This window comes from Mustela nigripes, chromosome 4 (genome assembly GCF_022355385.1).
Source record: "Mustela nigripes isolate SB6536 chromosome 4, MUSNIG.SB6536, whole genome shotgun sequence".
NCBI lineage: Eukaryota > Metazoa > Chordata > Mammalia > Carnivora > Mustelidae > Mustela > Mustela nigripes.
Genome location: NC_081560.1, coordinates 112,045,750 through 112,060,531, shown reverse-complemented (window position 1 = coordinate 112,060,531; position 14,782 = coordinate 112,045,750). Strand labels below are relative to the sequence as shown.

At 48.1% G+C, this 14,782-nt stretch overlaps 1 protein-coding gene across 5 annotated transcripts in view; it reads left to right on the top strand.

Annotated features, from left to right (window-relative positions):
• The first annotated feature begins 1,574 nt into the window (after nt 1–1,574).
• The window catches only part of DISC1 (DISC1 scaffold protein), a 379,073-nt gene continuing 365,865 nt past the window's right edge, over nt 1,575–14,782 (top strand). For all 5 annotated transcript variants that reach the window (XR_009403909.1, XM_059397318.1, XM_059397316.1 and 2 more), the window contains exon 1: nt 1,575–1,925. Coding sequence is in view for 4 of the 5 variants with exons in the window: in XM_059397318.1 (XP_059253301.1) it covers nt 1,868–1,925 (58 nt within the window). In the remaining variant the exon portion in view is untranslated. The remainder of the gene's footprint in view (nt 1,926–14,782) is intronic.

The window sequence follows — 14,782 nt, the reverse complement described above, 5'->3', positions numbered from 1 at the left end:
ACTTGCACTAGAACTTTTCTGCTTATCCAGATCAAGTAAGAATTTAGTAAACTTCCCATCTGTTTGACTTCTAGGAAGACCATGATCAACCCCCGCCCCCTTACCTTTGGTGATTCATTGCCACCATTCACCCTGTCACCCTGGGATCAGTCTTCCCCATTGCACTGAAGGGTCCCCATTCAGTAGCTGCAGTGTCCACTGTAATTCCTGACCCACAGAGAAGAGTGACCAAGGATGCTGGGTCACAAAGCTATTTACCAGAGTCATGGTGAAAGCGGTGTCCTCATGACCCTCCCAGAGGGTGACAGGTCTTATATGATAATTTCACTCCAGATTCCAATTTCCCTAAGCCTTTGGGTAGTTCCTTTACTGTGTCCCAAGACAAGTCTGGCCTTGCCACCCCTAGCATTTAGTGTAGGTTACCTCTTGGTCCATGTTTCAGTCAGCTAACTGAACAAACTCTGAGGGCCCTTTCTAATCTCTTGAACTAAATCACTGAATTCAGATTCTGGTTTAGTGGTTTCTTTTTCTTTCTTTTAAAAAATATTTTATTTATTTATATGACAGAGACAGCGAGAGAGGGAACACAAGCAGGGGGAGTGGGAGAGGGAGAAGTAGACTTCCCGCTGAGCAGGTAGACCGATGTGGGGCTCGATCCCAGGACCCTGGGATCATGACCTGAGCCGAAGGCAGCTGCTTAATGACTGAGGCACCCAGGCACCCCTGGTTTCTGTATCATTAAATTCATTAAATTAAACTTTATGTTCCTTCCACTGTTTCCCCACATCCTTAATATCCATGCTCATATTCATTCTGTCCCCAAACACATTTACTTTCAAGCACATTTATGTGTTTGCACCCACAAGGGTCTTCTCTTTTGAAGCACCTTGGCCCTCTATTTGTAGCCAGATCCTTCCCTTTCCTCCAGACAGGCTTCCTGACACTTCTTTAAATACTCTCTTACCCCCCAAATTCTGCAACACTTTTTTACAGCCAAGCCCTGGTTCTCGGCATGTATATTGTTATTTGGTTTCTGTTCCCAGCTGATGGTGAGCTCCTTACGGACAAGAATCATTTCTGGCAGGTGCATTTCCAGGTGGGGTTGGCGAGGCGCTTCAGTAGCCTCCTTGACTGAACCAAACAGAAGGGGCGAAAGAGATCAGTCAGGGGGCCCAAGAGCTCTGCATGGACCACAGTCTGCCTCCTGGGCTGGCTGCCCAGCGTGGGGAGGAGCTCTGGCAGCGGTCCACTGCTGCCGGAAGCTTCAGAAAGTTGGATTCCGTTTCATTTTTGAGCAATTGCTCTGCGCATCTCTTTCCTGGTGTGGCCGGTCTTCTTCCCACCTTCTCCCCACCCTGTCGTTGCCCCCCCCCCCCCCCCCCCCCCCCCCCCCCCCCTGCCTTCCCCCCCCCCCCCCCCCATCTCTTCCATCAACTCTCTGGTCACTTCCCTAATCATGCGTCTGGGAGGTGCCTCGCAGACCCCACCCCAGTGGGCTGCCAGTCTCCTTTCCTGTACACCCGTTCCTCCACCGCCACTTCCCCTCGCGGGTGAGCTCAGCAATGAGCCAGAGGGCGAACTGCAAACTTTCAGAGGTCCTGGAGGCAGGCTGTGCGCTGCCCTCCCCAGCCGCGCGCGGGCGTGTGTGTGTGTGTGTGTGTGTGTGTGTGCGCGCGCGCGCGCCTGAGTGTGTAAGGGGCCGAGGCTGGAAAGGAAACCGGCCGCCTCGCGGAGAAGGAAGGAGCCTCCCCCTTCCTCGTCGCCCCCCTCCCCACTTCCCGTCCAGCTTGCTGTCTCTTCCCCCCTCCGCGGGCCTTTGGGCCCACGGAGCCTGCCCACCGCAGAGGAGCTGGAGGAGCTAGGGCGCATGCTGGGCGGGGGACCCCAAGGCGCCCTGGCCGGTGGCGGCGGGGGCCGCGGTGCAGGTAGGGGCGCTGACACGATGGCCGGCGGGGCCGGGGCTCGGGTGCCGGGTGGAGGAATCCAGGCCGGGAGGGCGCGCTCTGCCCCTTGGAAATCGTGTAGGTCCGGGGTTGTGCCTCTGTTCCCATTCTGGGTTCAGCGCACCCATTTCGAGGAGAAGGAAACCGAGGCAGGGCGCGTGGTGTGCCGGGGTAAGAGAGGAGTGGGTCTGGGGCTGTCAGGTCCCTCCTTTAGTACTGAGCCAGGATCCGGCAAGCGGCCGTTTCCCGAAACTGCTCTCGTCCGACCGGCCGCGATCCGCCGGTCCTGGCGGCGGACGAAGGCGTCAAGGACTCGGGCTTTGGCTGGGTGCGGGGACCCTCACACTCGCCTTCCTCCTGAGGTTCAGCTGAAGCTCGGGCTCCACCCGACCAGCGACCTGGAGGGAGGAGGTTGGGGTTGGGATAGGGAACACAGTGCTGGCACGTCTCTGAGGGGCCGCTCTGCGAACAATTTCACCTCCCACTTCCGACTTGGCGACGGCGACGCCCACAGCCCGGCTCTGGAGAGACCGCTCCGTTTCCACCTCCCTGCGCGCGGGTCACGCTGTCAATTCTGTGCTGACACCGGGGGCTTTAAGTGGATTGTTGCTTTGCAAGAATGAGAGGGCTTCTTTTCCCGACGCACAGTTCAGACATATGCAGAGGAATTTGAGACTTTCGGAAGGGAGTGGGATTTGGAGTCTGGGTGCTGGGTTGTGTCATAGCTGTGCCAGAAGAGGGCCCGGTGACTTTAGACACATCCCTTAACATCTTGGAACCTTGGTTTCCTCAAATGTGAAAGGGGACGCTTAGTGTGTGCTCAGTTAAGACATGAAGTTTGGATAATATCAGAGTCCTAGGAGCTGAGAGTTGGAGACAGTCGGCCTGCATCTCAATCTTGGACTTAGTCATCCCTCAGTTTCCCCATTTGTAAAGTGGGGATGGTGTCAGTGCCTACCTCGTAGGGTTGTTATGGGGTTTAAGTGGGGCAGTGGCTCTGAAGCACAGTCCAGTGCCTGAGATAGTAAGCTTTAAGTAACCTTAGTTCCTATTTTTACTAAGCAAAACCTAAATAATTTGGAGTGATGTGGAAATACCAGTTTGCTTTGATTAAGGTATAAACAGAGGAGTACTTTATTTATTTAAAACATTATTTATTTATTTATTTATTTTAAATAATAGGAGGCAGAGGAAAAGGGAGAGGGAGAGAATCCCAAGTAAACACCCTGCTGAACAGGTGCCCGTGGGGGGTCCATCTCTCTACCCCGAAAACATGACTTGAAGCTGCAATCAAGAGTCAGATGCTTAACTGACGAGCCACGCAGGGGCCCCAGTGATGGAGTATCTTAAAAGAAACTTAATTTTATTATATTCAGGCATGGCACCTGAAGCCTTCAGAGGTTTAGTTGTGAACCTATGCTGCTGTTCAAAGACAGCCTGGATCTGCTTTCTGAGCTCTGTAACCTTGGGCCTCAGTTTCCTCCCCGTTTCGTTACAAAAAAAGACCAAAGACAAGAAAAGTGGGGGCAGTAATTACTGCTTTTGGGGCTGATAGAGCCGCCCGAAGATCAAATGAGGTAAAAGATCTGAAAGAGTCTTGAAGAGCATGAGTCGCTCTGTAAACGTAAGACATCACGGCTACCAGCAGGGAATAACAATGTCTGCCGTTTTTCAGAGCCTGCACTGTACCAGGCATGTCTTAGGAATCCCTTTGATGCCACCCGCCTTAAACCTTCGCGAGGTGGGTATTTCGAAACTTCGCTTTCCCTGTACAAAGCTGAGATGCAGGGCTAGCCTGCCTCTTTCCCAAGGTCACGTGGCAGTTAAGGTAAAGCCAGGATGAGAACCCTCGTGTGGGTGCCTCTCACTGGTGTGTTCTCAACCACTGGCCAAGCTGAAGCCATGGAGACGAGCTGTGGCTCAGGGTAGACCTGGGTTAGATTATAGGGGCTTGTATATCCTAACATATTTACAGATTCTAAAATATGAGAGGGGGTGCCTGGCTGGCTCAGTCAGTAGAACATACGACTTTTGATCTCAGGGTTGTGAGTTCAAGCCCCACACTGGGCACAGAGATTACTTTAAAAAACATTATGTGTGTGTGTGTGTGTGTGTGTGTGTGTGTGTGTGTATGTGTGTGTGTATGAGTGAATCGTTAGCCCTGGCAGATGAGACTTTGACATAATCTAATTTTTTAAATCCCTGTTTTAAAATCCCATTTAAACTACTTTCTTGCACAAATAAACAATGAAAATTTGCAGAGAGAAAAAGTATTAAAATCTTGACAGGACGTATCCCGTCAGACTATATGAAATCTGAAGTCACGTTTTATTTTAATGCTTTAAGTTTGCCGGAACTCTTAGGGTGGTACAGGAGGTGTAAACTGGCATTGCGGCTTTCCATGTCACGGGGATCATGCAGGGTTGGGCCCCCCCCACCCTCCCATATTTCTGCAGGGACTTCACTGCTCACCTTCGATAACCCCAGAGGGAAACGGGCCTTTTGAGAAAGTCTGTGCACCGGAGGGAGAGTGAATCCCACGTCTCTCTGCTGCAGAAAGAATCCCAAATTCCTTTATTTCCTAAATGAAGTTCTCCTGTTCTTTTTTTTCTTCCAAGAGCAAAGCACACTCATTACAGGAGGCACAGAAAACACTAGACAAGAAAAAGAACATAAAAAAAAATCACTGTAATCCCATCAATATAGGCAAATAGCTTCACATCTCTGTTCTTGTAAACCGTTTCTGTGCTGTGTTCGTCTGTATCTATTTTAAAAATGGGATGCAAACTATTATTTTTTGTTGAATGACAAAAATAATACTTGCTCAATGCTCAAGCATCCAGACATCAATTTAGGAAAGAAGCCAAAATGTATTAGGTGCATTAAAACTTTTCCTTTAAAGTAAATCTGAAAATTTTGATTGGAAAAAGATTGGAAATTAAGTTGCTGTTGTTTGAGTGTGGTTTTGGCCAAAGTTCGATGAAAGAACTTTAGAACCAAGAGAGGATTTAGTAGTGATCTTGAAATAATATCTAAAATCCAGCATAGAACAAAAATTTTGAGTATAAAAATAGGTAACATTTTAGATTAGATTTATTAGAATCATTGTTTTGATAGTGATGATAAGAATTCAGTTTATGTGCTGGGTTCTTGCAAAGCAAGCAGAGGGCCCTGCTTCCAGAGATGCCTTTGGCTGCCACTCGGGGTGGGGACCGACCCCTCTGGCACAGCCTGGGCCACTTGTGGCCAGTCATTTTTCAACCAGCACCATTTAGGAATGTAAGACTTTCAGCCTTAGGGAGACTTACAGTGTTTGTTCTTGACGTTTATGTCTTTGTGGGGAAAATTCCTTAGTGAATGTCTTTTGTGCAACCATCATGCAATTTTTAAAACGCCTGCCACAGATGCTCTGACCATCCTGAATCCATTTTTTTTTTTTTTTTGAAATCAGTTTACCAGCTGCTTATTTGGGCAGACTTTGCAGTCAGTTTCCAGGTTTTCACAGCAAGTGAAAGGGAAGGACTGTGGCTGACCAAAGACTATCAGAGATAGCTGGCTTTGGAAGGCAGTGGGGAGGCCATCTGGTGTGCTGCGCAGCTCACATGATCAGAAATGGTTAGCAGAGATCGTAGGGCTTCCTCTGACCACGAGGGGCCCTAGTGGTCAGGTGTTAAAAACAGAATCACAGAGCTTATTGCTGGATGACATTTCCGAAGATTAATGGGTTAAACCTCTTGAGTTCTGGCAGGTGAGACACTGAGGTGCATTTAGCAAGTGCAAATGCTGAAAAGTATATATTTGGTCAGTAGGATGGTAGCCGTGGGTGCAGGAGACCTGGTCGCAAATGAAGTAATGGAAATAAATAGGCTTAGGTTGTCTGTCACTTTTCAGCTTCAGGTTAGTGTCCCAGCCACGTGGCGTTGTGCTCATCCTCTTAAAATACATGGACAAAGTTCTGCCTGTTCAACTCTTAACATTTGCCTGTCATGGGAGGACTTCCCCCCTTTATTTGCAGATCTGTCTGAACTTTCAGAGGAGTGCAATTAAGACAGTAACCTCCTGGAGGTACGAGATAGCAATCTTGGAGGGTAAGTCATCCATCAGGGCTCACTGACATTGAGTGGAAATAGAGGTCACAGAGTCAGGCCTGCTTAGATTGCAGTGGAAAAGGCGAGGAATGGCAGGAGAGTGAGTATTAGAATCTGGGTCTTCCCTCACTGAAAGCTGTTTCCATGAAGCTTTGCTTCAATCCATAGTTTGGCATAATTCATCACTGCTTACAAATATTGAGTGAACCAAATTAAATCCTTACTGATTTATGTATTTTGGAATAGGCTGCCTTGGAAAGCACTGAGTTTTGTTTGTCTTTTTTTTTTTTTTTTGGTCACCAGAAGCATTTAAGTTGGTGTTGGGTGATTCTGTGGTTGAATGCAGTGGGGGAGTCTGCCTGTAGGGAGGAAGGTTGGATTGGGTGACTCGTGGGAACCCTCATAGATCTAGGATTCTGTGATTTTTGTCCTAGAGGATTTGAGCTACTGTGTGAATTTCTATTCCCCGATCACTGAAATTACGTATTTTGAGCCCCCCAACCTCCCAGGTGATTCCATTTCAAGAGGTCTAGACAGCTCCCTGCAGTTAGCTGCCCGAATGCAATACTTACTTTAACTCCCCAGGGTTGCACATATCAAGGATTGATATTAATCGTTAACATGATCGTGTTCATCCAGGCAAACAAGTCGACCAGGAATAGAAACATGCATTTCACAGGTGGCCCTACATGGAGACTAATTGTTTTCTTAGGTTGAAAGGTGAAATATCTCAAGTTTAATGAGTGAATTGCATCCTGAATGTGGAACCTGAGGTTAAATTTAGTTTTGTGACATGTACACCAACCTAACTTCTTTTTCACAGTTGTTGTCTCTTAATTTGTGAGTGGCTTGATAAGATGATTTGACATGAGTATTAGGCTTGGTTTATGACACAGGAGAATGCATGTTTTTGGCGTTTACAAGTGAACGCCATCTTATACGATCTTACTCGAGCACTGATGGGAAGAGGAGGACCACTTCACAGGGGTCAAATGAGAAAAGGTGTAAATTTGGAGGTAAATTGGGGTTCTCTGGTTTCAAATAAACTGGACAGTTAGAATTGGAAAAGCTGTTTTGTAATTCCAAATCCTCTGATGGAGAAAGGTTTGTGTATTTCAGCATGAGTCTTGATATTTTCCTAATGCTTTTCTTTATAGCCACAGGCCAGGCAGAGTGGAATATGAAACAGCTGTGCTTGGGCAGAGATAATCTGCATTCAGTTCAAATAATAGATCTGGAGGCCTTAAACTACCTTGACTTTTTTTTGGAGATAGAATTGACCTACATTAATTTCAGATGTACAACATAATGATTTGATATTTGTATATACTATGAAACGATCGCCACATAAGTCTAGTTAACATCCTCACCACACAGTTACAACATTTTTATCTTGTGATGAGAACTTTTAGGATATACTTTTAAGATCTTTTAAGATCTACCTTGACTATCAATCCTTCTGTTTCCACTTGTCTGCTTACAGAGTTCTCTTCTGTAGACATTAGCTTATCCATTTGTTAACTCAAGAATGTTTATTTTATGTACTCTGCACATGGCACGGTGTGGTGCACAGCATGGTGCTTAAAGATGTATTAGATTGTCCTCATGGACCCTCCAGTCTAGAGGGAAGATGTAGAAAAGCCTGGGATTCTTTCCAAGTGATGGAAGACAATGCTTGGGGCTTAGCAGCCACTAATAGGAGGCTTCTTTGGAGAGCATCTCAGGACTTCCTTCTGTCTACCCAATTTTTTTTTTTAAAGATTTAATTTGTTTATTTGACAGAGAGACAGTGAGAGCAGGCACACAAGCAGATAATTTACAAAAGTATTGGTTCTCATGCTTATATAGAAAATGTGCTGCTCTTCCCCTAGGAAGAGACAGACAGTTCTCCATCCGTAGAAACTGCATTCATTTCCTGGCTGTGGTCTTGTGTTTGCTGAATTTCGTCGACCTTCTCTTCTCAGGCAGCCCTGTGGTTGAGGACACACATTTCCCAGGCCGGGGGAGGCCCCCAGCTGTCTGGGGACCGTCTCATGCAGTCTCACACTGATGCAGCACGCATGATCTCACCCTCTACCCGGAGAGCCAGTTGGCCTTGGGGATTGTTAAGTTGAGTTCTGAGCTATTTCCCAACCATGTGGCTTTTGTGCGTCTTTCTTTATGTGACTTCTGTAGTACTGTGAATGGAAAAATGGACAAATTCTATAATTCTAATCCAACTGTTATATTTTCTTAGCTCTCTGATTTGGGATTATCTAGCACATTTATTCAAATATTGTTTTAGAAACTTTTTTGAAAAGCATAACGTGATCTATAAGAAAAGGCATTGATACTGTCTCTGTTTCCTCCCACTTCACTGAGGTAGAACAGGGCTCAGTGGAAATAAAGTGAGATGTTCCAAGGGGGTTGCCTTATCTTAGGCTAATCTTGGGATGAATTTATAGTGACACTGCTCTTAAATTTGGTATCCTGTTTTTAACAAACAAATGATCCCCCCCCCCCCCCCCACCACCTTTAAACAGTATTCCATTCAAATTTGGAGACTGCCTTTTCCAATAAAATGAACAATTATTAATCATTACAGACCTGGGGAAGGGGTGAGTCAACCACGAATTTACTATAGAGAAATACTTTGGGTATGCCTTTGCATTCATCTGGGCTCAATTTCTTGAGGGCAGACCTAGTCTTATTTATCTTTTTATGACTTCTGTTAGACCTGAGGTAGGACAGGGACTTCCTGACTGGCACTGGTTTAAAGTACCATGTGCATCCTAGCCCCCATGGCAGGAGAACTGCTTCCTAACCAAGGCTGCATTAGCAAGGAGAGGGTAGGGAATTTGTTTTAAAGTTGGTTTTACATGGGGGCACCAGGGGGCACAGTCAGTTAAGCCTCCAACTCTTGGTTTTGGCTCTGGTTATGATGTCAAGGTCATGGGATCGAGCCCCAGGTAGAGCCCCAAGTCATGCCTTGGGTCAGGCTCTGTGCTCAGCGGGGAGTCTGCTAAAGTTTCTCCCTCCCTCTCCCTCTGCCCCTTCCCCCTGCATGCGCTCTCTCTCTCTCTCTCTCTCTCTCTCAAATAAATAAATATTTTTTTAAAAAGAATTAAAGTTGCTTTTAGATGCAGGCACAACTCTATGTCAATACAAATGATAAAAACCTCTAAAGGTGTTTCCATTCACACATTTCATAAGAGAAAAATGTCAGCAGCCCATATCAAAGCACATTGCCACGACTATAATTTGGAGTGGCTTTAGAAGATGGTGAGAAGTGGGTGCGGGGGTGGGGATGTGCTGCAGCATCCCCGAAGCCAACCCTTGCCCTTGTCACGATATTGTCTCTGTTTTCCGTGAATTCCTATGAATTCCTGAAACATCAGATGGGTGCGCGGAGTGCATTGCCAAGGCAAAGCTCATTTAAGCTGTGATCAGAATGCTTCAGGTTACTTGTTGCTGTGCATACAGTGATGGCCAGCCATGATTGGTCAGGCGGCCAGATGGAAAGGGCTCTCGACTGGAGTCAGAACCCAGGCCAGTCCCTTAATCTCTCTGGATCTCAGTATCCTCCCTTCTGGAAACGAGGGGAATGAGATCAGGCCCTCAGTGCAGAATTGTGGTCAAATAATTTCTCGAAGAGTTCATCACAATCTGTATATGTGTGTGCATAGAATTGCTTTTGTTGTAACTGTTTCTAACATTGGTCCTACCTGTGATCTCCGCTCACCCTGTAGCTCGTTCCTCGTACCTTCATCTGGGTCCCGGATCCCTTAACTGAATCACATCAGTGTTTCTGTGGCCAAGTAGATGCTTGTTCCCAGAACTAAGTGGAATAAATAAAGACCCTAGACCGCTTTGTGTCTGTGCACACGTGGTTTGCCACCATATGAGTTCCGTCAGATCAGACGGCTGCAAGACGGAGAGAAAGCCTGTGGTTCTCAGACAGAGACTCCTGGGTTTTGGAATCCTAGATGATGCATCATGAACTTGTACTTAATAGTTATTGTAGCTTCTCTTTGTCTCCCCCTGCCCCCTCCTATCTCCTCTCTTTCCAATTCCTAGTCCATTAGGTGGTCTCTACTGTTTCTCAGATGGGCTGCTGATAAGCGGTCAGCAGGCAGAGGGATGTGAGAGGTGTCACAGGGAGGACGGGAATAAGATTGTACGGAGGGTGTCTTGTTTAGTCTGGCTTGAGCACGTTTCCAGAGCAGGAGGGCAGATGGCCCCTCATCAAGGGAGCACTGGCAGTCTGCTCTGGGGGGTGGGGAGGTTCCCGTACTCAGCTTCCCAGACTGCGTGCTCCACGCCTCCGTGGCCTTGGTCTGACACTTGGGTTCTTGTGCTTCGCCTAGCAGTTTGGGACGGCCAGGCTGTGTAGACTGCCTTGCACTAGTTTTGATTCCTCTTTTCAGGCTGCCTCTTGGATGAATCCTTTATTGCCACATTTTGCGGCCCAAGGGCAAATGATACCTTAGGCTGTATGCTTCCCTGGGCTCCAGAGACTCTGCTTGTCTTGGTGGGAGCACGGGACCACCACTGATATTGACAGACCTGCTGGGGAGAGAGTTGAAACTGTCAAGGTGCCGCCTGAAATGCCCACCGCCTGAAATCAAGGGGAGTGGGTCCTTTGGCATGTGCGACGCTGCCTTGGGCTCCAAGCACACTAGAGCTGCTTGTGATAAGGCTTCCCAAGGGTGATTAATACCAAACGTATCATGGAGAGTGAAGGCTGCTTGACAGAGCATGTCGAGCTGGCTCCGCAAAGGGAACACTGGTCCTGATCCCATCAATGTTTGCATTTTTCAAGGTGCAATTTAATTTTGGTTTTGTCTTTATTAAGTTTTCATCTGTGTGAAATTTAAGCTCTCTAAGATTCTCCATTACGACACTGTGTTTTGGTTTCTTCTCTGATGGTTTTCCTCTCCTGCTGTAGAAAATTTCCTGCTCCTGCTGATATCATTTCATACCCAAAGAGGGCATTCTAACCTTAAAAGAAGTTCAGCTCAGCACTGTGCCTTCCATCGCCTTTCTCTCTAAACTCAAGAGTTTGCTCACTCCCTTGGCTTCTCAGGTGTTTTGGCTCCAGGGAAGAAATAGTCACGGTTCACATTTATTTAATAAAACCATTATGGAAGCCAAAGGAACCCAGGCGCACATGGGGACAGAGCGGGGGACCTGGCTGCTTGCTTCCCCATCGAGCCTCGCTGCCTGCCCTGTGCATATGTTGAGCCATCCCTCGGAGCTGTTTTCGTGGAGGGAGAACTTCTGTGAGGCTGGGGAGTGGGCAGGACATTTGGCTGGTCCTTTGGGTGTCCTTTCAGCATTGTCTGCAGTGAGTGTGGGAGTCAAAGGCCCTTCAGTGCAAAGATAATGCCAGCTTGTTCCCTGGAACCCCCAAAGAGCCAGAGTCAAAGGGGCTTTTGTTTTACCAACAGAAAAACCCACAGGAAATCCCAGCTTCAGGGATTCCTGTGCAGTCTCATTGTTCGCTCAGATCAGACTGGGCTTGGGCTTCCTCTGAGAGAGGCAGTAACTTGTACAAAAAATAAATAAATGATGGGATGCTGGGGGTCAAGTGCACGTGCCGTGTGTACTAGCACGCAGGTCAGACAATCGCCTTCGACCCTGGTGCTCAGGTTCTTTGAGCAGTGAGCTCTTGGCTAGTGAACTGAAGGGGAAATAGCCATATCCTGCTGTGATGAGAATTGACTATGGTTATATGAGTAAAGATCTGGCTACAGTGTCTGTCTCATCGTAGGTACCTGCATTATTATTACTACTGTTATTATTGATGGGCTCTTATTAGATTTCAAATCTCTAACAGCAGTTCTGCCACTTACTACATGTATTCCCTTCATCTGTAAGCTGGGCGGTGATGATGCTTGTTTTGCAGGGCCTTTCTGAGCATTCCGTGAGATAATATATGCAAAGGGCTTAGGAAAACAGTGGCAAATTAAAATAGGGGGGCTGCAGCCTTCAGGTGGTCAGGTGATTTCCTGGCCAGCATCCTACTGGAGGGGTGAGTGGGGCCAACATCCAGGCTGGGCCCCCTGTGTGAGGAAGGCCTGCCTTTTCCCAACTCGTCAGCTCAGAGGGACTACCTTTTACTAATTTGGTTTCCCAGAGGGGATATCTTTTTATAGTTCATCACCCCCAAGGAGGTGCCTTTTTAAAAACTGGTCCAGTGGTACCCTATGTGCCAGCAGTGGTCCTGTTGACGAGAGCAAGGCTCTATTACCAGTGTAGCAAACGGGGCCTTCTGGGAGTGTGTGGCATGCTTTACCTGGCTCTGTCTTGCTCACTTCACTGTAATTTCAGTGACAGTTACCATGGTCAGAGCAACAATTTTGCCATTTCCCCAATTCTAAATTTTCCCTAGAATTTTCCTTGAGGCCAAGGGCAGTCGTTCCTCTGCCTTCCTAGGCCCCCTACCTCACCACTGCCCTGCACGTGTCCTGCGGAATGGACACTTGTTAACACAGGTTGAAAAGAATGGGTCGGAGTGTAGGCTGGGTGCTGGTGGTTGATTCTTGGCCCCTTTCCCACCGGTTCTGTGCTTTGCTCTTTACTGCCGAGGCTGGGAGTCTGAAAACGGCACATATCTTGCTCCCTTGCCGGCTCCCTTCCTGTTAAATTCTGCCAGTAAGAGGCCCTTACTGAGGCCTCCTGCCAGAGGCAGGAGGAAGAGAAAAGCTTCTGGATTCTGGGTTTTTCAGTGGGGCAGCTGCAGACATGAGCTGGAGCCGTGGCAAGGCTGGGGAATTCGGGTTTCCTGAAGCCCTGCCAAGTGGCCTTTCTTCCCAGGCTCCAGAGCCAGCTCCAGTCTCCTCTTCCACTGCCGCAGACTGGGCAGGCTCCGGAGCAGCCCGGGAGCATCAGCCTCTCATCCTGAGCTACTGTCCTTCCTCCTCCTTGCTCCTGCCTTTCCTTCTCCTTCATTCTCTTCCAGTTCTTTCCACACCTTTGTGTCCAGCAGTCTAGATTAAAAGTCCTCTGTTTGGGGGTCCCTGGGTGGCTCAGTGAGTTAAAGCCTCTGCCTTTGGCTTGGGTCGTGGTTTCAGGGTCCTGGGGTCGAGCCCCACATCGGGCTCTCCGCTCAGCAGGAAGCCTGCTTCCCCTCCTTCTCTGCCTGCCTCTCTGCCTACTTGCAATTTCTGTCTGTCCGGTAAATAAATAAAATCTTTTTATTTTATTTTATTTTATTTATTTGATCACAAGTAGGCAGAGAGGCAGGCAGAGAGAGAGGGGGAAGCAGGCTCCCTGCCGAGCAGAGAGCCCGATGTGGGGCTCGATCCCAGGACCCTGAGATCATGACCCGGGCCGAAGGCAGAGGCTTAACCCACCAAGCCACCCAGGCGCCCCAAAATCTTAAAAAAAAAAAAAAAGTTCTCTGTTTGGTGTACTTGGAGTGGCTTCAGTTTTCCTACTCAAGGTATGGCTTCTGTGGATCTAAATCTGTGGGGTGCTCAGGGGCTGGTACACTCCCTAGGATCTCAGAGCACATGGGCCCTTCCTCTGTTTCCATCTCCATCACACGTCAGGATTACTGTGCTGGGGTTTAAAATAGGTTTTCAGCCTCTAGCCTCTTCCTAATCACAGTGGACATTCTGGTCAGATTAATTTTCCTAAAACTCTAGTTACCTGACTCACTCCTCTGCTCAAAACTCTACAATTTTGATGGCAGCCATTTAGCAAAGATACAGTCACCTGTGACCTAGACCCCAATGGTGGGAATCATTACCAGGGACACCTCTTCTGCAAGCCTTGTAGAGGAGAGGTCTGGGTGGTCAGAGGGTCTTTCCTTCACCCTGCCTGGGAAGAAGGCAGTTAGCTGACAGACACACCAGAGGTCACACGGGTGTGAGGAAGATTTCAAAGCCTGGTCTGTTCTCCTTCCTCTTAAAAGAAATGAACAGGACATGATAGGGTCGCCTGGAAGAAAAATAATACAGTTCATGCTCAAATACAGCTTTGTTGTTTCTACGTAAAAAAACAAAACACAGGCATTGTAAAGAAGAAAATCAAACAAGCCTGAAAAATACATCAAGAAATGATCACTGGAGTCCCACCTTCCTCACTTAATTCTTTAATGAACGTCCTTCCAGAAGGTTCACAGAGCCTCTGTCCCATACACACAGAGTTTTATAGAAATCGGGTCCTGCTGCATCCTGTTTCTTAACCCACTTCTAGTCCCACGTACGAGTACCGCACAGAAACGCGGTCATGTCAACAAACGTGGCTTTGCGTCGTCACTTTGAACGGCTACACGGTAACTGCCTGTTCTAGCACGACTGGCTCATCCGGTTGCACTACATTGCAATGTTTACAGTTGTCCCCCTTTAGAACACGCTAACTCTGATTAAGCTCTTGTATTGAAGGGGTGCTCGTGCCGTAACAGAGATTCTGAGACGCTGGCACCCGAAGACGTCAGACGTGTCTCTCTCTCGAGGCAAAGTGCAGATTCTCCCTCCGTTTACTGGGGGTCGGGGCACCAGGCTCGGCTGGAGGGGCTGCCCTGCCTTCCACGGCCATTCAGGGGCTTGGCCTGACAGAGGCCCCACCACCTTCAGCACGAGGCTTCCAAAGCTGTCGGAGCCTTCGCCACTCAGCTAGCAGAGAGAGGAAAAGAAAGCAGAAGCTCGCACGCCGGGTTTTTACGGACCAGAACCGGAAGTGGTGGGCGTTGCTTCCGCCCAGATTCCATTGGCCAGGGTCAGTCACGTGGTCACACCCAGCTGCAAGGGTGGCTGGGAAATG